The sequence below is a fragment of the Microtus ochrogaster genome, unplaced genomic scaffold, assembly GCF_000317375.1.
Source record: "Microtus ochrogaster isolate Prairie Vole_2 unplaced genomic scaffold, MicOch1.0 UNK11, whole genome shotgun sequence".
Classification (NCBI taxonomy): Eukaryota; Metazoa; Chordata; class Mammalia; order Rodentia; family Cricetidae; genus Microtus; species Microtus ochrogaster.
The window spans coordinates 4,073,928-4,096,959 of NW_004949109.1; the positions used below are offsets into that span (position 1 = coordinate 4,073,928).

The 23,032-nt window shown below is 36.6% G+C and overlaps 1 protein-coding gene across 1 annotated transcript in view; it reads left to right on the top strand.

Moving 5' to 3' along the window:
• The window catches only part of Adamts6 (ADAM metallopeptidase with thrombospondin type 1 motif 6), a 222,041-nt gene that overhangs the window by 178,770 nt on the left and 20,239 nt on the right, over positions 1-23,032 (top strand). Inside the window, exons 21-22 of the mRNA XM_026788997.1 lie at positions 10,789-10,918; positions 17,772-17,976. Coding sequence (XP_026644798.1) covers positions 10,789-10,918; positions 17,772-17,976 — 335 coding nt within the window. The remainder of the gene's footprint in view (positions 1-10,788; positions 10,919-17,771; positions 17,977-23,032) is intronic.

Sequence of the window (23,032 nt, forward strand, 5' to 3'; positions counted from 1 at the left end):
AGAGAGAGAGAGAGAGAGAGAGAGAGAGAGAGAGAGAGAGAGAGAGAGAATAAACTGAATATAAACATGAAGGTTGTTTTATATATTTCTTCTGTCCAGGTAGGAAAATTCTATTTTTAACTTTATTGCATACATCTTTACCTGATTCATTTGGACTTTTATACATATTGGAACTGCTTTCTGCTTTCTGTTCTGAGCTTTGGATGATGGTTTCCAAAGACACTATGGCATGCTCATGAGGTGCTACAAAATACTGCACTTCTCAATGGAAATATGGTGACATTGGTTCTATTCAATACAAATTGTTGTTAAAATATTTGATCCTTAATAAGCAAGACTTAGATTTTCTTTTTATTCTGCTTAGGGGGTGCTTTAAAAATGATTGAAAACTAAAAGGTTGCATGAAAAAGTCTGAGAAATCTTACTTATTTGAATGTGTCACTAAGACTATGAGGGAAAAAAATCATGCTACTCCTTTTCTATCTATTTTGATTTTCTTCTAAGAAGAAAAATGCATATAAGCACAATTTAGTTCCCTAGTGATCTTCAGTACATAAAGATGGACAATGCTTTGCTCTTCCAAATTGGGGACTAGAGATTTTGAATGCTATGTAAACTTTTCTTATTTGTTATTATTCCTGAGAATGTCTTTCCTCAGTTCAGTCTAAGACTGTGCATGATTAGAGCACAAGGTAAAAGGAAGGAAGACAGGAAAGAAAGGATGTATTTCAAATGGTCTCTGACAGCAACTTCTTGGTAACTTAACAAGTTTATGTAATAATCTATAATAATGCATTTATTAATAACATAATTTTCAAATTATCTTAAAGAATTTGTCATACAGTTTATCTTAGCCTTTGAAACATTAGATATTTCTTCATTTCTCTGATGATATCTTTTGACGTCATATGTTTTAATATTTACAATAACGATACAATACAAACATAATGTGAACTTAAATTGTAGTAAGTCCATTTTGAAATGACATTTTAAATTATTTTTAAAATAATTACTGGAAAGATGTAATGTTGAACCAAGCCTAGTGGGAAAAATCAAGACAGAGATTGGTGAGTTTGAGTCCAACATGGGCTTCATTTAGAAACTCTAGTTCAAATAAGAGAGGGAGAAGGAGAGAAAAGGGAGGAGGAAGAGAGAATTATAATACAATCGTTAGGTCAGAACTAATACTCAGCTAAAAGGAAACATTCACAAAATACCAGACAATGTTGAAAAAAATGTTTTACATTCTTACAAATGTCCATTTAATTTCTTTGCCAGTTCTAACATGTCTTTCTAACATATTTAACATTACTAAGATGTCAGTTCTTATAAGAAACTGTTGTGGGTTCCAGATAGAACACCCCCATTGTCTCAGTGTGTGGGTGCACCCCTCGCGGTCCTGAGTTCCTTGCTCGTGCTCCCTCTCCTTCTGCTCCTGATTTGGACCTTGAGATTTCTGTCCGGTACTCCAATGTGGGTCTCTGTCTCTGTCTCCTTTCATCGCCTGATGAAGGTTAATATTCAGGAGGATGCCTATATGTTTTTCTTTGGGTTCTCCTTATTTAGCTTCTCTAGGATCACGAACTATAGGCTCAATGTCCTTTATTTATGGCTAGAAACCAAATATGAGTGAGTACATCCCATGTTCCTCTTTTTGGGTCTGGCTTACCTCATTCAGGATAGTGTTTTCTATTTCCATCCATTTGCATACAAAATTCAAGAAGTCCTTGTTTTTTACTGCTGAGTAGTATGATTGCTCTTTGGGCTGACGAGGGAGGGGGACTTTATTGGGGGAGGGGGAGGGAAATGGGAGGCGGTGGCGGAGAAGAGATAGAAATCCTTAATAAATAAATAAATAAATAAAAAGACAAAGGAAAAAAAAGAAACTGTTGTGGGGTTTGACTTTTATAATAACTAACACTTTTAGGCATATACTATAACTTTGATGGAAAATCAAAATAGGTAGGTACCAATCTGGAAAAGAAAACAATAGGTTGAGGGTTTGTGGTGGTGGTGGTGGTTTTTTTGTGGGGGGCATAAAATAGTTTTATTATTTTTAAATTAAAAACTTCAGATATTCTATCCTTTTTATAGTTCATGTATGGATGTTTTGTGCATGCAGTGGCCAAAGATGCCAGTAGAGTGTGTTGTATCCTCTGGATCTGGAATCACATAGGGTTGGGAGCCATCATGAGACCTAAAACTAGGTCCCCTAGAAGAACAGTGAGTGACCTTAGCCACTGAGGCATCTTTCCATCCCTTATTTTAACTTTAACTTTTTTATTATTTGAAATTAAGTCTGAAACAGAAAAGACTGATTCTTATAACTAAACCTGCATAGCTTTTCATAACAAATAAAAGGTTGTAGGTGAAATTGTAGATATATAGTTAATCACTTTACATAATGCCATGAGTTATAGAATTTGAACAAGTCCCTGGGAAAATGATTTTCCTTTTTTCTTTTTCTTTTCTTTTTTGGTGTAAGGTTGTACAGTGTGCTATTGTTTGACCCTGGGATTTTCCAAATTTTATTTCTGTGTATAGCAAACTTAGACACAGCACAGGTCACTGTGATCCTTCTAAGAGTACAAACTCCTGGAGGAAAGTATCTTCAGTTAAGAAAGACTAAAAAGTCTCCAATTTTCTCCTTGTTCTGGAAAAGTGAGCTACTTAGAATACTGGACGAAAGCCTCTCACTGTTTGACCTTGGTATTTCCGTATTGATTAGATTAAACAAAAGCCTGTCAATGAATGACCATGCCACTTCCATATTGATTCTCCCAACATTGCAATGTTGAGAAGGAAGAATGACTTTCAGCGCATTGGGATTAGTTGGATCAGGCCCCACAGCAGGGTGTCTGTGAATATCCCAGCTCCTGAGAGCCTTGGCTCTGAAGCCATAAACTTCAATGATTTAGTAAGTACTGTCTTTACTAACATGAAGAGAGCTTGATGCCTATGATTCACTAAAAGATGTCATAAAACTGAAAACAAATTAGAGTACATTTCTGGTGTATTAGTGATCAGTATGAGGCAGAGTATGTTTCATTTCCCAAAAATTCTGTTCAAAATAGCATTTTTTAAGATTTGAGAGATGGCTTAGCCATTAAAGGCAAGCCTGACAATGAAAGACAAAATAGCATTTTAAGCAATCATAACATGTGTCCCTACAAGGAAGTAGAAATAAACTATTTTTGGAAAAATAAATCCTTCTTTCTTATTCTTCTTTTCTGAGAACTTGAAGAATATGAGGATTTTTAACTTAAAAGCTATTCAACTTGCTTATAATTATATCTTTACTTTAAATCAAATCTGAAGTATTTACTCTTTGATCCCAAGAAAGGGATTTCTCATATGATATTTTAAAGTTTCTTTATTCACAAGTAACTAGGTCACAGTGTTTGGAAAAAGTAATCCAAGACCAGCATCATTTCTGAAATTTTAAATAAATGTGAGAAATAAAGAGATTGGTCTTTAGTAACACAAATTAGCTCTTTGTTTGCTTGCTTTTGTTTTGTCTGTGAAATAGGGTATTAAGTAGCCCACACTGGGCTATAGCTCCCTATGTAGTGGAGGATGACTTTGAACTCTTGATTCTTCTACCCTGGCCTTTTCAGAGTGCTGGGCTTATAGGCGTGTGCTTCTAGGAGCTTCAAAGTTCCCATTTGTAGTTGACATTCTTACCTCCTGTCTAGCTCCTTGGATATGTGAAAAGAACTGGCGAAAACTCAAAGACCACAACAAGACTACAAAACCAAATATGTACCTCTATATTATTCTCTCCACCTGTCTCTTTTTCTTTGTAGTTCTTTCTCTCTCTCCTCTCTGTCTCGTGTGTGTGTGTGTGTGTGTGTGTGTGTGTGTGTGTGTGTGTGTGTGTGTGTGTCCCTGATTTTTCTGGGAATTAAAATGAAGGGCTTCACACATACTAGGCAAGAGATCTACCTTGAGCTATGTCCCCATCCCTTCACTCTTTATTCTGTAGAATATAGGGAGAAAACAGACATTAAAGAGGGAGAATCCTTCAAAAATCTGAACTATTGAAATAAAGAGAAAGGGCAAAAGCAAACCATAGCATTTTGGATCTGAAAGAAACATTAGAGGTCATCTAATTTGGTTGCCACGTTTCGCAAAGGGAAGTGAAAACTTGTCTTAGATCATTGACTGCCTAGAACTAAAAGCAGTTGGAGGTGAAGGAAAAAAATAAGCTAAAGTGAAACTGAATGTTGTCACAGTCATTTGATTATGAATGAGTTCTTAATATCAATGAAGATCAGGATGAGAGAGATCATCCAGTAATTTAACAAAATGAGAGATGTGTACAAGTAAAAATATCAGACTTGAAAATACAGTATTTTATTAGACAAGTAATATAATGACCTTTCCTTTATTCTTGCCACCTCTTTTTAATACAGTCTCATTGAAGTAAAGATTTTATCCCACATAGTAATTAAATTTATATCTTAAGTAAAAATAGAACTTAACGAGTCAAATTGATTTAGACATATTTTTTTCATGAAAGGTGTTACTTCTTGAATAGTAGAAATCTCTTCTGTGTGTGCTGTGACCTCAGTAAACCTATTGTATGTATGCCCCATCCTGATTTATCTTCACTAAACACAATTGCTCTAGAAAAAAATACTTGTATTTTTCAGACAGGGTCTTACTATGTTGCTCTGGTTGCTGTGTAGACCAGAATTTCCTTGAACCCACAGGGATCCACCTGCCTCTACTTCTCAAGTGCTAGGATTAAAGACATGTGCCATCATGGCTAGCAATGAAAAATACAATGTTTTTAGAGTAACATTTCCACTTTGATCATTCTGGGTTTCCTCGGGACATCTACTATTGCCCAGAACAGACGGGAAACACTGGGAAGGCAAAGAAAGGACGTTTTTGAAAGATTTTTTTAAAAAGAGCAATGGGCTCTTCAAAAGAAGGAAGCTATGTGGGTGGAGTGGATTGGTACTCTGGGTGCCAGTTGTTAGATCCAAGGCAGATGGACTTTGCTGGGCCCTGCAAATGTTCATGTCTGGCCAGCAATCACACCACACACCAGCCAGATTCCAGCAATTGAAGACAGAGCAAATAGGGTTTGTTGTTGTTTTTTCCTGGCACTTGTCTCTTTTTGAATGCTATCTGCATTGAATATTAGAGTTACGTTAACATTGCTAGTCATATGGTATGTATGTTGTGGTTATATAATGCTATCTTGGTTACTAACTACTTTAGATGCTGTGGTCAAGCAAATTGTTGCCTTAACCCCCAGCTACATTTTTAGTATAAAATCTGAGTATTCCCTTCTCTTTCTCTCCAGAAATCTGTTTCCTGGGGAGAGATGACACACTGGGCCACGCTGTTCAATGATGTGGAGATCAGTTATCCCTTCTATTCCAAGTGTACATTTAGACCCCTGTTATTTCCCATATTGACTTAATCATATGTCCTGATGGTGTCCAAAATAGGACTAAAATATTAGGTCTTGTAGAATTGACAATGCCTAGATCTTTCTCTTGCTCTTAGCTGCTACTACTCTCATACTTCCTGATTTAACATGTGCACTGTTCCAAGTTCAATTTTCAAGCACTAACTTCTGGTTTCTACTTTTAAAAAGAATGAACTGGTGAATTTAATTATTAAATGGTGAACTGCCACAAGAAAAGCAGTATGACTTTAAATATTGTATTATAAATGAGCCTGTGAAGTATTTAATTATCAGAAACAAAGAAGGTCAGTGTCCTCTGAGGCTTTCCCTCAGGACTGGCCTGAATGTGAAGTTACCTCACCTGAAAGAGACATTTACCATCCTTACAGTGAGAACAATAAACAACTCCATCCAGTTCTCATTTGCCATTTGCTGGGTTTCTTGCTTTTTTTTTTTTCTGTGTTATGTACTATTACAATATGCCATTAAAAAACTATTTGCTGTTGTATAATTAAAGCAATAATTCAAGTTCAGTCCTTGTATTATATAGCAGGTACCTTGTTAGTCAAAGAGATCCTAACTTTGAACTATTGGCAGAATATTAAACATAAGATCTGATAAATTTAAGATCACAGGCCAAGCGTGAGGAAGGCTTTTTTTGCTCAGGGTTGAGAATTTAACCTAGTGCCTTGCCTTGCACATGTTAGCCAAATGCTATTCCACTGCTCAACATCTGTAGCTCCAGAGTTATGCTTGCATTTCTATACTTAAAACCATCATCTGTCATATTGGATTATTACATGTCAAAAGTGAAATATAGGCAAATTAAATGGTGCTAAATAGGATATATTCTTTGTAAAGGTTTAAGGTAAATATGTGTTAACAAAATAAGAAATTAAAATTATTTGTACTTTTGTAATGTCTTAAAGTCTTAAATTCATTACTTTTTGTAACATGGAGGGATTTTATAAGAATACATATTGTATGTAATGTTCAGAATATGTCATAGAGATCAAAAACAAATTGGCAGTTCTCAAAGCCTGAAGGGAGGTATGAGTAGAGAAAATATGTACAACAGAAGTTTTACTCAATGATAATGTTTGGAACTAGATAGTGGCGATAGTGGCCTAACACTGTAGAAATACTCAATGCCATTGAACTGTTCACTGCAAAAATGACTGATTTTATGTTATATGAAAAAAGAATAGTTTATGTTAATAACTTAAGGTTTTTTTAAGAGTAAAAATATAGTTAGTATAGTTTTAATTTGGTCAATTAAATTCTCAGATCATTCTCTAGTTCTAGGGGTTAGGAACTCTGAGACATGAGAATTTTTCCCCACTAGATATGCAACTACTGGTTGTGTAGACATCTTATACATTTTGGTAATAAACTATAGGTCTTCAGATTTGAAAGCATACAAATTTTGAATAACTGTATTATAATAGGGTTTAAAATGAATTATCAATGTTTTACATACTACTTTAAAAGAGGCTATATGTACATGAGACATAACCATATGCAAATATTCTAAACTCCATTTCTCTCATTTACTTAGATTATTTCCACTTGATCTGTGTTTTCTACTTTTTAAAGTTAAAAGCTACATTTACCTTGATATACAGGTTGTGTTTAAAACCCTATTCATTTTGATTAATTTGCTTATAGTCATCCTATTAATACTGACTTAGGATCAACACAGAAACAAACAAACAAGCAAAACTATCAACCTGCCAGGTATGGGCATAAAACCTGGAAGGAAATACATATTCTATTAAAGGAAAATAGTATAGTGTTTTGAGAAGATTTGAAATAGATTAATGCTGCAATGATACAATATTTTAGAAGAAAATAAATGAAAGATTAATGTAAGGGAAATATCTTTGTAAAATATAGGACAATTTTAGTTATGTTTTCAAGGATGTTAATTTTTACTTTATCAAAAAGTAGCATGCTGAAAACATAAAGACCTACCTAGAAGTTCCTTAATTCCAAGTTTTTAGGCTATATGGAAGGCATGGCCAAAGTTGAATTAATTTGTAATGCTTCATATGAAATCTAGCATCATTCAAGAAGCACAAATGCTTTGTATTTTGTTGAGGGAGTGGTGACTCATCAACCACACTGAGTTAGCAGCTTAGTTTGTGAAAGTAAGGTACAATCACTGGGTTTTACCAAATAAAAAAAAGAGCTCTAGGCTCTAGAACAATATGAGACTATTCTCAATGTTTATTTTATTCTGGGTGGTTTTACCTGTTTCCTTAGTTTTTAGCAATAAATATTATACAGAAAGCATTTTCAAATATTATACATATATAGCTAGAATTTATCTAAAAGTGAAATGTAAATCTCTACTAATTTTTTTATACCAGGCTGATCTGTGATTCAAATTGCAGAGGACCTGCTTTTATACTAAAGGCTGCTTTAAACAAATACAGTGTGGACAATGTCTGTGGTGCTCTCTTAAAGAAACTTAACTTTTATCTCAACTTTAGAAACTTATTTAACAGTTTCTGTCACTGGAACTAAGCAGCATCAGTTCCATTTTGTAGTTTTGATGTTTATCGTTTTCTGAGAATCAACTAACACAGTGTATTCACTGCCAGCATTTTTTGTTTCAGGAGCAGTCACATTTAATGCCTTAAAAAAATACATACTAAACCTCCAAAAGCAACCCCTTGCTCTTGATATAAATGAACATTACCTTCAGAGTGGACAAGTTGCTCATCTGAGCCACTGTTGGTAGCCGAGCTCTATGACTAACAGTAGAGGTATTTGACTAGGTGACCACATGGGCATAGTTATCTGCCCACTGGAATGACACAATGGGGAGGTAATCTGATGAATATAATGGAACATCTGTGAGCGGATAACAACTATGCTTCTTATGAATCATTCTTCCCTCAAAAATCTCAACCTTAATAGTTAAAAAATTCCACTGCTGTCATTTGCTATTCTAGGGAGTGGGAGAGAATGAAGCAACATACTTTAAGACATTTTGCCAGTAAACTGTTTGGGTATATATCAGACCCCTAAAAACATGTTACTGAAGGTTTTCTGAGGAGTCTTGTCACTGTAAACAATAAAATAGATCATCTTCAACAACTCATTATTAGGCTGGAGGCTACACTACTTAGTCTCCTGAGATCAGTAGATTTAATAGTTCCTCCTTTCGATCTCTTAAATTTATAGGGTTTAGTTTAATGTGACCCTAGCAGGACAGCTGAGACATGTTGACCCAGACCTAAGCAGCCTTGGGAGAAGCATTTGGTGCTAGTTCTTTAAGGGAAAACTTCCTTCATCAAATGATCCTGTTTCATTTGTAAAGACTCCTTTTTAAAAAATTATATTACAGTTTAAAAATAATCAGAGGAAAGGAGAGGGACGGAGGCAGGCAGGCAGTCCAGAAGAGCTGCGTGGATTAGCTGGACTGTGATTGATGACTATCTAAATGTCACCATAGAATCTTCATCCAGCAACTGATGGAAACAGAGGCAGAGACCCACAGTGGAGCACTTGGCTGAGCTCCCAAAATCCAGTTGAAGAGTGGGAGGCGTGAAGATATGAGTAAAGAGGTCAAGATCATGATGGGGACGCCCATTGACAGTTTCCCTGAGCTAATGGGAGTTGACCAAAGCTAGCTAGACAGGGAAAGAACCAACATAGGACCAAACTAGGCTTTTATAAGAATGTGGATGACAGTTGTATGGCTGGGGCAGACTGTGGGGTCACTGCAGTAGCACCATAGTTTACTCCTACTGCTTGTACTGGCTTTTTGGGAACCGATTCTCTTTGGATGCCTATCCTAGATATAATAGGGACAGCCTTGGACCTTCCCCAAAGCAATGTGCCTTATCCTATCTGAGGAGTGAATGGGTGGTGGGTTGGGACGGGGAGAGGTAGAAGGAATGGGAGGAGGGGAGGGAGTGGGATATGGGATTGGTATGTAAAATGAAAAAAAAAGATAGTTTGTTTTCTATTTTTAAAAAAGAAAAGAAAAAAGAAAGAAAGGACAAAGTGAACTTCAAGTTCTGTAACCTTGTCCAGGAGTGGATTTGACAAGGCTGGTATAAAACTGAAACCAATGCCTCAAAAGAGTCAGAGTTACAGCTTCTGAGGATCCCAACTGTTTCCTTCTGGGCTGTTGTTATCAGTCCTAAGGTAGCTATGTTCTCTTTGCCAACACCGTCTGACTTAGCTCTCTTCTGAACTTGGCCATCACTCCCATCCCTACCCCTGCAAATAGTATGTTTGATGCTGCATCTCTTAATAAACTTCCTTGGCATAAGTCAAAATTACCTGAAGTGCAAATCTGTGGTTACCTGCATATTGTCAGTGCTGTGTTTACAACTCTGAGTTATTCAGCTTATATGTTTATAGTGACGGGGTGGGTGATTTCAGAGAACAGCTTTACTTGTGATTTTATGTCCATTTCTAAGAGTCAATGTTAACAGTGCCTTTTGTATGATCTAAAACATTTGTTTTTCTTTGGTATCTTGATTGATTTTGTCTTTTGATTCCTGATCCAAAACAAAAATATAAAAATCTCACCAAGGGTGTTTATAAATAGAAGTCTGTCTGTGTGTGTGTGATTGCATTTTGTGAAATGAGAGCAAGTTGTAGCAGGTATGTCTGTCAAAAAATCATAAGCATATACTTAAGAATTTTGTAAATTGTAGAATGGAATGTCTTTAGTTATGCTATCAAGGTACATGGACTAACTTTTAAGAGCAAGAATAGTATTTTGTAAATTATATTAGCATGCATGTAACTCTTTGACAGTGATATAATCAACAGGTATTCACTCTGTTAAAATAAGCAGGCCAATTTCTTATAGTCCAAAGTGGTACATTACATATGCAATCTAAATTTGATGAACTTTTTAGAGAGTTGCAATCATAAATGGAAGAAAATAAGTGAAATATATGGTGTAATGTATTCCTGATGAAAAGTGACCTTGTTTCCTCTTGTCCTAGAAAATGTCAGAAAGTAAATTAGTCCCTGTTGTTTTGTTTTAAATAAATATGCATTCATTGTCTTGTATTGAAATACATATTAATACATTTTATCTCATGACATTTTGGAAAATGTAAGAGTTTTTTAAAGAAAGTATGAAGATGAACATAAAATGGAAATAATAATTGCAGCTTCAAAACATCTATAAATATGATCATATTAATTTTGCTTGAAATTTGAATATAATGACAGTATTTCTGTTCTTTTAGAGAAGTAGACAAGTGTTTCTGGAACTGATAGGACAGCAATGATCCAGTGAGGTTGACTCCCAGAAGAAAGCAATACATGTCTCGCCTTTTGGAAGGGAAACTACTCTCCATTTAATGATGCTTTTTCTTTTCTTAAAGGTGTCCAAAGACAAGAAGTGGTCTGTAAAAGATTAGATGACAACTCCATCGTCCAGAACAGTTTCTGTGACCCTGACAGTAAGCCACCTGAAAATCAAAGAGCCTGCAGCACTGAGCCCTGCCCACCCGAGTAAGTATGACAAAAAGTGAGATTTCATTTCTTTGGCTGCAAGCAAACATTATGTATTCATATTTGCAAATATGTCCCCAATGTTTTGTAAAATTATATGGTAGTTTCTGCTGAGTGAGGCACGCAAAGGACCAAGAGGGTTAGATCTTTTTTTAAAGGCCACTTCCTTTTCTACTTTTCTGCTAATCACCTTTATAAACTTATCTCAAAATAAATCTTAAAAAAAAAACAAACGAAGTGATGCTCAAAATCTATGGTCTAGGTTCTGTCCCAATTGTGTGTAATTGCGAGTTAAGCTCATCAAGTTGATTCTCTGAAAGTTGAGATTTTAAATATTATACTTGGCATCTGATTGATCATTTAGGGCCTCTTAAATGTTACTGGTTACACCTGTTTTTGTTTGTTTGTTTGTTTTTAGAGGTTTAGATAGTTATTAAGTATACATTGTTCTACTTGCATATATGCCTACATAGCCAGAAGAGGGCACCAGATCTCATTATGGGTGGTTGTGAGTCACCATGTGGTTGCTGGGAATTGAACCCAGGATCTCTGGAAGAGCAGTCAGTGCTCTTAACCTCTGAGACATCTCTCTAGCCCTGTTTACATGTGTTTTATGTTGACCTGTGCTTCTTTATTTTTTAAACCTACTCTTTTAAACACCCAATGCCTTGAAGATTTCAAGTCATTCATCATCTCATCTATAACAGAGGTTTACAACCTTTCTAATCTTTTAATACAGTTCCTAGAGTTTTGGCGACATCGCCAACCATAAAATTGTTTTTGTTGCTACATCATAAGTATAATTTTGCTACTGTTATATATTATAATGTAAATATCCCCTATATAGGATATCTGACACATGACTCCAAAAGGGGTCATGAACCAGAGATTGAGACCAACTGATCTATACATTGTGGAGTTGAATATATCATTAAAAACTTAAAAAAAATTTTGTTTTATTATGTTTGTTTTTGAGACAGGATTTCTCTGTGTTACAATTCTGTCTGTCCTGGAATTCACTCTTTAGACTAGGCTGGCTTCAAACCTACAGAGATTTGCCTGCCTCTGCCTCTCGAGTGCTGGAGTTAAAGGTGCGCTGCACCACTGCCTGGCTTAAGGGCCTTTTTCAAAATGTTAATATTAATTTCCATATTAATACATCTAATTCCTTTTCCTTTTTAGTTCTGAAATTAAATTCTTTGTTTAAAATTGGAGGTGGGAGGTGGAATTCAATAGAAAAGCATAAAGAGAATGTAAAATTAAGAAAGTTTAGTCTGACTAGTTTTTGTTTTTGAAAGATTTAAAAGTACGTAATTTTATATATTTGTTATTCAATTTTTCCTAGCACCTTTTTAGTTTCTTTTTTATTCTTTTGAATTCAAACAATAAAAGTGAATTTTGAATGTTGAGAATGCATATATAAGATTTCTGGTAGGTATTTGTATTCTAGGGATAACATTGTAGACTACTATGATTCAGTAGGACCCATTGTGAGTGTGAAAAGAAAAAAAAACAGGCTCTTTTTCTGCACAAATGATGTGATATACAGATTAAAGTGAAAGAAATAACTCCTGTAAGATCACTGATAGTATTTTAATGTATGCTGTTTCTAAGTGTATATATAATCAAATGGTATAGTCCATTCTCAGTATATTTTGAACATTATCTTTTGCAGCATTTAGTAGTAATGTCATTGTATGTTTAAATAAAATTCTACTGTTGTTCAATCCTTGCTCTGTTTGAGCTCTTGTTCTCCTCTTATATGCAACAGTAACCATTTTTGCCACTAAAACACTCTTGTCCATGATTATACCTTGTGCAACATAAGGACAAATGCAATTTCTAGTCAAGTAAGAGAACATTTTAGTATTTGTGACACATTGCCAAATTTTTCCCCCAAAAGATTTTGAGAATTTACACTCCCACTAGCAATACATGTATTATGAGATTTCACTGAACTGAATACCAAACTTGGTTTTTTTTAAAAAAAAAATTTTGAAGCTGGTCCTCACTATGTAGCCCTGGAACTTGCTATATAGACCAGGCTGGCTTCAAACTTAGAGAGATCTGCCTGCCTCTGCCTCCAGGACCAAGGAGGTAAAATAGATCCATGATATAGACTTATGTGGTTGAAAAAAAGCAAAACATTAATCTTAAAGGCTACAACTGATAGGAAGCTGGTGTCCCTGTGTAAGAAAAGGAAGCTGAGCTGGACTCAGCGAGAAAGGCCAAGAGTCCAGTCTAGTGCTGTATTTTAATAACAATAATGTCTCTGTATATGACCTTATGTACAGAATCCTTAATGTAAATATTATTACTTAAAATACCATGATTTTTAAATTTGTAGAAACCAAACAAATAAAAACAAACAAACAAAACCTATACATTGTAGTAATGCTGAGACCAGAGTTTAAAAAACATCAGTTAATCAATAAAATGTACACAGCACTATAGTTTGGTTTCTTAAAGGCTATCTAAGAAAATAGATATAAAAATAACTATCATTTAAAAGTGTAGTAAGAGAATTATTACCAAACATATTAAAGAAAGCCCAGAGCAGGAAGAAATTACTTGTTTGCTTGTACTAGGGACTAACTCAGGGCCTTGCATGTGCCAGGCAGGAGCTCTCCACTGAGTTACATTTCTAGCCATTTTTATTTATTTATTTTTTGCAATCTATTTTCAAATAGGATCTTATTAAGTTACCCAAGCTAGCCTGGATTTATTCTATATTTCCAGCAAGCCTCCTGCTTCAGTTTCCCAAGTAGCCCTATGCCACCAGGCTCAGTTAAGAAATTTATTTATTTTTTCAGGGGTTAGGTTTTATTTAATAGAATCTTTTATAGTTTAATGTTTGAAAATCATTTTGAGTCATTGAACCTCACCCATGGACAACTCTAATTTGTTATTTTAAGTTTAGAAGAAGATTCATGAGCATTCTCTATAAAACTACGAAACTTGAGACTAGGAAGAGCCATAGAATAATCTCAGCCAACTCTCATCATTTCACAGATGAGGGATTTTAATCTCTGGTGATGTTTTTCCCATTATACCAGACATCACTAGCATTCTAAGTTACAAACCAAATGTCTAGTGGCACTTTATGTGTCTGGCTTCATTTGCTCCATCAAAGCATTCCCAGTTGTCACAGCTTAAAAGATGCTTATTACACTCATGTTTAAGAACTGAGGACATTTTTTGCTTATAGAATGTTTGTGGCATATGGTTCTCTCCAATCTTAGTTCCACTTCCCAATTAGTTGAAGAATTGTTTTTAAACCTAAGAATGCTGTAGCATTTTCTAAGTAAATAATAGGTTATATAATTGTCTCTTGTTGATTAAAGATGATACTGCCAAATTCTGAAGACTTTTTCTTAATTTTGTGATGTGTTTATAGGGGAAAAAGTGTTGATTGGACAAATCTGGAATAAAGGCTGGAAAATCCTTTGTCTCTTCCATCCCCACAAATGTTTATTGAACACACAGTTCAAGACTGTGTTTTACTTCTAATATAACTATTTAATAGCAGTTTTCTTTTTTTACTCTTTTATTTTTTAAATAATAAAGAAAAATGATTTTATGATGAGCTCTTCAAAACATTCTGGTTTTATCAAGTTTGAATCAAAATTTTATGTAGTTCCTCTTTTTTTCCGTCCTTTGTGTATTTTTTCTTAATAATAATCAGTAGAATGAGATCAGATTATACAAGGGATAGCAAGCAACTCTGTTTTCAGAGATTCAACATGAATTGTGTTGTACTGCATGTCTGTAGTCTCAGAACTTTGGGAGACTAAAGCAGAATTTTGGGGATTCAAGGCCACTAGGGTTCATAGTGAATCCAAACCAATCTGGGCTACAGAATGAGACCTTGTTTGACAAAAGCAATTGAACAGAAAAGAGCAAACAAATCTCCCCACTTGAATAGTACTAATTTTATCCCTAACAGATGGTAGACATTTTGATCACTAGATGCTGAGAAGAAGCCAGGTGTGGCAGCACACACTTTGATCCCCACACTCAGGAGGCAGAGACAAATGGATCTCAGTAGGTTCAAAGCCAGCCTGGCCTACAGAATGAGATCCTGTCCCAGATCAAACAAAAAAACTCCTCGATGTTGAGAGGAAAGAATCAGTTCTGACATGTCTCAGGCTGTAAAGGTCCAAACAAACAGCCTATCCTCCCAGAAATGGTATTTCCCGGAAATATATTATTACAGAATCTAAAGGTGAGAAAACAGAAAACAAAGAGCAAGGCAGCCGTGTGTCCACCATGTAGGGAAGGAAGAGGAGAGAAGCAGTGATTCTAAACTAGACAGAGGGCAGGGGGACTGAGACAGTAGTGGGGAGGTTGCAAAGTTTATTTCAGTAATTAGACCATGAATCAACCTTCCGAGAGACACCGGAAGGGATAATACAATGTACAATGCAGCCGAAGCCAGACTGAATGTGAAGCTTGCGATTACAGTCAGGAAGGAAATCGCCAGGGCTTAGCTAATAATTTACTTCCACATATTCCAAGTTGATGAGTAGAGTGATAAATTCACACTAGGATGCTGAGGAAATACTATTGACAATAAAATAAGTAACTATTAGAACTAGAGAGGAGCGCTGGCCCCGTGCTCTAAAGAATAGCCACGCTGCCTGGGAGCACCTGTGTTTAATTTGAAGGTCTCCATCCCTCTTGCATTATGAGACCTAATGAGATCATGGCTGGAAGTGGCATGACTGACCTTTTTGGGGCTGAGTTGTACACATTTCTGTTTTATCCCCTAATCTTGGTGATGAAATCACTATTGCAAATTGAATCAGTGTTTCACTATGGCTGCCATGCAAGTGATTATTCTTAGTACACATTTTCCTGCTTACCAAATACAGGATAACAACTAACAACTCAGGATCATGTTCATTTATGGAAAACAAAAGAATAAGGAAAATGACTTCACCGAAAAGCTATGGTGGCACTGAATTTTTTTAAATAAACATTAAATTATAATTTTAAAAATAAATTTTAGGTAAAAAGTTTTTGAGTTATGAGATATATTTTAAGTTTGAAAACTGATTATAGTATTTATCAGCCTCATTTTCTCTATAAATAGTGATAAAACAAATAATCTTATGCAAAAGCCATTTTGACGTGATGGGATAAATGCAGTTTTGCATTAGGATATTGGTACTCCAATGTCTCCAAGGCATTGCCTTTCATATATAAAACCTGCACAGTAGACTTTAATCAGGGAAGTGATGAGAAATTAGTTCTTGAGCTTTCCCCCTTCCTCTCCCTGGTTAGTTTCATACCCAAGAACATAAGCATGAGAACTGCATGGTTTATAATCATAGATTGAAGAAAATATCTTGTGACACATGTTCTGTTTGTGATGATGTTATCGGTGAGACTGAGTGGAAATGAGCTCATAGGGAATACAGCCTTGCTTCCATTGTTGTTCTTTTTGCGACTTTGAAGAACTGTTTTCCTAATATGAGACTGTTTTTGTCCTGTAAAATAAAGCAGAATACCTTGAACATGGTAGGTATTCAGCAAATGCTTACTAGAAATACAGTGATATGTTGGTCACTATTCTGGTGGCAAATAATTAAAACTTTAATAACTGGCATGAAGTGACTTCAGTACATCAGATTTATATAATAAAGCTCAGGAAAGTGTAGGGTAGACTTCCTAGAATCATGGACTTCCCTGCTCCTCTGTTTGAGTAGTAACATGGCTACAAGCAGCTCTAGACATGTGTCCTCATGCACTTTTTTGACAGGAAGGGAAAGGATCCCTTTTACCTCCGCTGACATATAAAAACTCTAAAGTAGAATTCTCTTTGACCTGAACTGGGCCATGCTTCCCACTCTACCTCTTAGTAAAATCCAGGAGAGTGACAGCCCAGAAGTAATACCAAAAAACCTTCTTGAAATTGTGCACTTATGCGAGTTCATTGATGACTTTAAACAAGAGAAGAGGGGTGGCATAAGTGCAGGACGTGTTTAACGCGTTTGAGTTTCCTCCTATACTAGCTGTGCAGAAACATGAAGCTGTTTCACCCCTTCTCTATGTTTTGATAGAAGTGACTTAGGGCTTTTCAGAAGATTATTGTAAGTATAGATACCTGGTCTTTCTCTTATCTGTAAGGACTGGGAAGTCCTACTACCCTTGGGAGAGTTTATTTCTGGAAACTGAAAGACACATCCCCAGTTCCTTTGGAGTTTAGCACATGATCCTCACTTGCGGGATAAGTGGTTACGATGTCATTATAATAAAAGTCTTTCCTGCTTCATGCTTGTTAATTCCAGCCTGCACTCAGCAGAGTGTCTAAAGCACCTAGCTAGAGTTCCCTAGACCTTGCATTAGTGTGTGTTCTTTTCACATTCAGAATGTCCAACCAGCAGCTTAAAATTGGCATTAGTGAAGTATTTACACATTACAAAAAGAAAAGAATAAATGGCACAAATCATAACTCTGTCCCTTTTGTGGATAACCAGTTGTTGAACCTTCACCACCGTGTTCTAGAACTTTTAAATATATTATTTAATCCTCATGAAAATCTTATGAGATAATTTTTATCTTCAAAATTTTATGTTAAAAGAGACAGAAAGCAAAAAGTTTGAAAACACATCATGCTTTGTTTGTTTGAACTTAGCTTTTGTTGCTTTGAAGCCTACACATTGCGCTTTAAGTGACAACTGACTGACAGCCAACAGTGATTTGCTTAATGGCTCTTGCATTGACTTTGTCCTATCAACTACCACTGAGCTGCCAGCTTTTCTGGCAAAAAAAAAGTCCTGAAGTCCACTCAGCTAGAAGCCTCAGTGCACTGAAGCTACTGTTTTCTGTATTCCACGTCTTGCTTCAGATGGTTCATTGGAGACTGGTTGGAGTGCAGCAAGACTTGTGATGGTGGGATGCGCACAAGAGCCGTGCTCTGCATCAGGAGGATTGGACCGTCTGAGGAGGAAACACTGGACTACAGTGATTGTCTAACACACCGGCCCATGGAGAAAGAGTCCTGCAACAACCAGTCATGTCCACCTCAGTGGGTAGCTTTGGACTGGTCTGAAGTAAGGAAATCTAGAGCTGCATGTTTTGAGATGTCTTAGTTATCAATACCAAAGCATCTAATGTTTAAACACACCTGAGTATGGGGATTAGACTTGACACATAAGAACTACCTAAAAGTGAATTTGATCATATTATATTTTATTATTACTTGCCCAGCGGTAAGAGACTTTTGGAGAAAAAAAACTCAATAAGAAGCTCACCATTGATTTAATTAGAAATACTTGTAAAGTGAATTTAAAATAGCATTATAATGGATACCCATAGGGACTCTTCTTACTGGTGCTCCATAAGCTCAGCATCAGTGATATGTAATTAAAAACCGAAATTTGTGGGTGCGTGGGTCAAGAATTTTTCTTACCCTGAAACATATTGGAGATCAAGAGATGCCTTTTTTAGTGTTTCATTTCGAAGGCTTAAATTTTTTTATATTTAATTTTTCCAAGTAATAGCTTATTACATGATTATAGGTATGAGTTCTTTACAAATTAGTTGTAACTTGTGATATAACCATACTTTTTGACTTTTTTTACATTTACTTGAGTGTTGGGAAGAAACACTTGCTACAGTGCATGCTTAGAAGTCAAAGGACCTTTTACAGGAGCTTCTCGCCTTCCATAATGTGGGAATTAAACTCAGGTCGTCAGGCTTGGCAGCAAGTCCCTTTATCAACTGAGCTATTTTACTTGCTTGGGCAGTTTTAAATTACATGTATTTTTTGATTTGCATGTGACTATGTATACATGTGGACTTGCTCATGCCATAGTATGTATGTAGAGTCCAGAAGACAACTTGTTGCTGAGAGCTGCCATGGGCGTAGCAGGTGACAATTAGTGTTAAGCAGGTTGGCCCATCAGACACATGATTCCTTGGTGGGAAGCCCCATCTGGAAAGGCTGCAGGGTCACTGGCTGTGGAAATCAGTTGCTCCTGTCTGTAATTTATCACATGAATTACTTCATTTCTTCCCTAATAACAGCTTTGGGTGTATTCCCACTGCTTTGTATTTATCTTGTGAAAATATTCCATCTACTGGGCAAAAATATAGCTGTGGATGGTCAAGAAGATGACACTTACGCTTCATAATTCTGATGAATAGAAAAAAATACTAGGATATCTTACATTACTCAGACTGACATAGGATTCTCAGTCACAGAGACAGCCTTTTACAAAAATAGCTAATGCTAGACTCTAGAACAGATTCAAACCAGGCTGGTTGCCCCTGGAGACAAATACCTGGTTGCCCCTGGAGACAAATACTTGAAGTCATTTTCTCAGGTGTTGTTTTGCTGATTCAAGGTCAGAGTTTGAAGCAACTTTAGTCTGCACAGACTCCCCAATCTCAAGGTTCAGCCAATTGTTTACTGTTTGGAAACCCTCACCAACTTAGAGTCTCCAGCCAGGCCAGGGTTGCTCACTGGCTGGCCATTGTGACACTCCTAGCCTAAGAGAAACTACGTGACTTACCTTGGGTTTTGAGAATGGGTTGGGCCCTGAAAATATAACTTAAAATTGTTCGGAGTTTGGCTGTGGGAAAGATCAGAAGCAGCAGAGAATGGCAGCTGGGCAGAGAGAGAGGGGTGAGAGCAAAAAGAAGGATGTAGAGTTGATTAGGGAGACGTTTATGAGTAGAGCATTGGAAGGAGAGATGTAGAGCTGATTAAGAAGCTGTGGAGAGTAGCGAGAGGGATTTTTCAGAGAGTTTTTTTCAAGATAAAGTAAAGAGAAAGTTACTATCAGAAGCAGATGTGTTTCCTTATTTTTTAACCATCAGATAGAAAAGTTTAGCTCAAAGAAAGATAAAAGGTATTTCCTAAGAAGTTTAACCCTCACCGCCTTCATGGATTTTCTTATTTACCTTAGTACTGACTGGGGGCTGGTCTCCCTAAGTTACAACTTGTGGAAGTCAGTTCTTTTCTTCCACTGTGTGGGTCCTGGGGATTGAATTCAGGTAGGCAGTCTTGATAGTAAGTACATTTGATCACTGAACTATTTTACCAGCCCTTCATCTATAATTCTAGTTTCTTCTATTTTTTTTTAATCTGGAGAAGAAAAAGGGAGCTGAGGGATATAGCATACCAAAGTTCAAATTAAGTATTATTTATTCATTTATCTTATTATTATATGTAATCTGACTAAAATAATACAAGACAAGGGCACTTAAAAATGATCTTGTGGAAGTTAAGGTTTTAAGCAATTAGCTCTTGACCCATCAGTATGACAACATGTGTGTGTGTGTGTGTGTGTGTGTGTGTGTGTGTGTGTGCGTGCGTGTGTATCTCTATACCTTCCTAATGTTGTGACCCTTTAAAAAGTTCCCCATGTTGTGGTGGCTCCAACCCTAAATTTTTTTTTGTTGCTTCTTCTTAACTGTAATTTTGTTAATGTTATGAATCATAATGTGTGTCTTAGGCAACCCCTGTGATATAACAATTCAACCCCAAAGTAATCGCAACCCACAGGCTGAGAACCACTGCGCTATACACATTTCCCATAGAAGAACTGAATCCTTCTGTAGTGTTAGTTAATGTTAAGGAAAGTGGACACCTTAAAGAGAATTCTTTCAATTCAATAAAACGGGATGTGTATTAGACTCTGTTCTATACTATCCTGCTAGAAACATTGTGCCATGTGCTTTGAACATTTCAAGGAGTTCTCTTAAGTTTGTCAAATGCAAACGAAAAACTTAAAAGACTTTCCTTTAGGAATCTCTGATGTAACGGTTCCCTTACTACTTGAATGGCCTTTGTTAAATTAGTCCATGAGTTGATGGTCATAATGGCCATAAACCTTTAACTCTAGTGACTGGATGACAAAGGCAGACTTATCTCTATGAGTTTGAGGCCAGACTGGTCTACATAGCAAGTTCCAGACCAATTGAGGCTACATGGAAAGACCTTAAGCTCCCCCCCCCCCAACAAAAAAGATGGTCTGTGGAAACAAAATTCTGAGCAGTTGTGGTTGTTCATGGAATCTTTGGCAGGAATGTGGGTGTTCTCTCAAGTGTCCTGACTATAATCACATTCTGCCCACCTAACTTGGATTTCTAGTTTATGTCAAACATATAGACATTGATATGATATAGTCTGTGATTGTAGAAAAGAGGTTTCTTTTACCCCCATGAATTTCTGAATTCACCTGAAAACTGAGTGCATTGATAACAATAGCCATTCTGCATGTTTATGACTATCCATGCCCAGGATCCTTAGGGAAATGCATAAATGTTGACCAATAATGGTGACAAATCTGTTGCGGTAAAAATCATCATGGATTCATATCATTGGCTTCAACAGTTTGAGGTGTCAAGTCTGTAAGTATAAGAGAGTGCTTCCTGGGGTTGGCACTGCAGAGAGGATGAAAGGACCTAGTAGGCCCAGGAAAAGAAGAAATATTCATGCAGTAACTAGAGCATGGTGTGATAGTGTTTGATAACAGGGAATTGTGAGGTATGTATGCATCGCTAAAATAGAAGTGCACAGCTGAGATGTTCAGGGAGGTATTCCCTAATATCAGGATTTGTATTCATCTCCACAGGGGTTCCAGGCTTTTGTGGTCCCAAACAAGGAATTTGACAGAGGCATGTAGATAGTAAAAAGCAAGGCTAGAGATTGTTAGAAAGGAAAATATGCTACTAGAAGAAGTGGGCACAGGCAGAGAAAGTTCCATGGCGATGCTATACCAAAGATGGAACTTTGAGAGTTACTTGCATAGTGTGGCTTTCTTGAATATGTTCTGTTACATGTAGTTCTACATACACTTTCATGCATCACATGTCTCTTTAGCCTTTGAAATCTCCATTCAAGAATGTGTATTAAGATTAAAGTGAGCCATAGGTCACCTTCAAACTCTCTGGAGTGTATCTGTAACAGCGTCTCCAGCCAGTTCTAGTTGGCTTCAGATCTTCAAGAGGACTTAGTCTTCTTTGCCACCCTTGGGAAGTGGTTTCTGCTCGCTGATTTTGTGCCATCTGTATATGGCACCTCAATCACTCACTTCGCTGCTTTCCTTTCTTCTTTTTTTTAAAATTTATTTATTTATTAAAGATTTCTGTCTCTTCCCCGCCACCGCCTCCCATTTCCCTCCCCCTCCCCCAATTAAGTCCCCCCCCCCTCAGCCCGAAAAGCAATCAGGGTTCCCTGTCCTGTGGGAAGTCCAAGGAACCCCCACCTCCATCCAGGTCTAGCAAGTTGAGCATCCAAACTCCCTAGGCTCCCACAAAGCCAGTGCGTGCAGTAGGATCAAAAACCCATTGCCATTGTTCTTGAGTTCTCAGTAGTCCTCATTGTCCGCTATGTTCAGAGAGTCCAGTTTTATCCCAGGCTTTTCCAGACCCAGGCCAGCTGGCCTTGGTGAGTTCCCAGTAGAACATCCCCATTGTCTCAGTGTGTGGGTGCACCCCTCGTGGTCCTTAGTTCCTTGCTCGTGGCTGCTTTCCTTTCTTAAGAGGAACCAGAAATAGGATCAGAAGCCTTTTTGGTTGTTGGATTTGAGTACTGAAGGACAATTGATTTGAAGAGAAGAAAGCTGCCTTAGAAATCTGAACAGAAACACAAAATAATATAATGCATATGCCAGTAATTCCTTCAATTAGAGACAGGAAGATTGCTGTGAGTTTAAAGCCAGCCTGAGCAACATAATAAGTAAGTTCCATTCCAGATCAACCTGGGTTACAGAGGGAGTCCTTTCCTCAAATAAGAAAAAAAAAGGCAAAAAAGAGAAGAGAGGAAAAAGAACACAAAAGTTGTACCAAATCGCCCTTAAAAAGAGAAACAAGAAGAAACGTTTGCCAATGGTAAAATAGGTTCATTTCACATTGTCATCACAGTTTTGTTTTCGGACAAAATAACCAAATACAGTCACCTTGAAGAAGGAAACTTTCAAATGATGCTTGAAATCAGTAAAATATAAGGTTCTTTCTGTATTTAATTTCACACCGATTATACTTAAACTTCTTTGAAATTTTTATTCTATCTAGTTGATCTTTGAAGTGATATTCTCAGAAACTCGGAGACATCCCTGGATTCTGCCTGCCTCAGACATGCAGGCTGAGGACACGTTA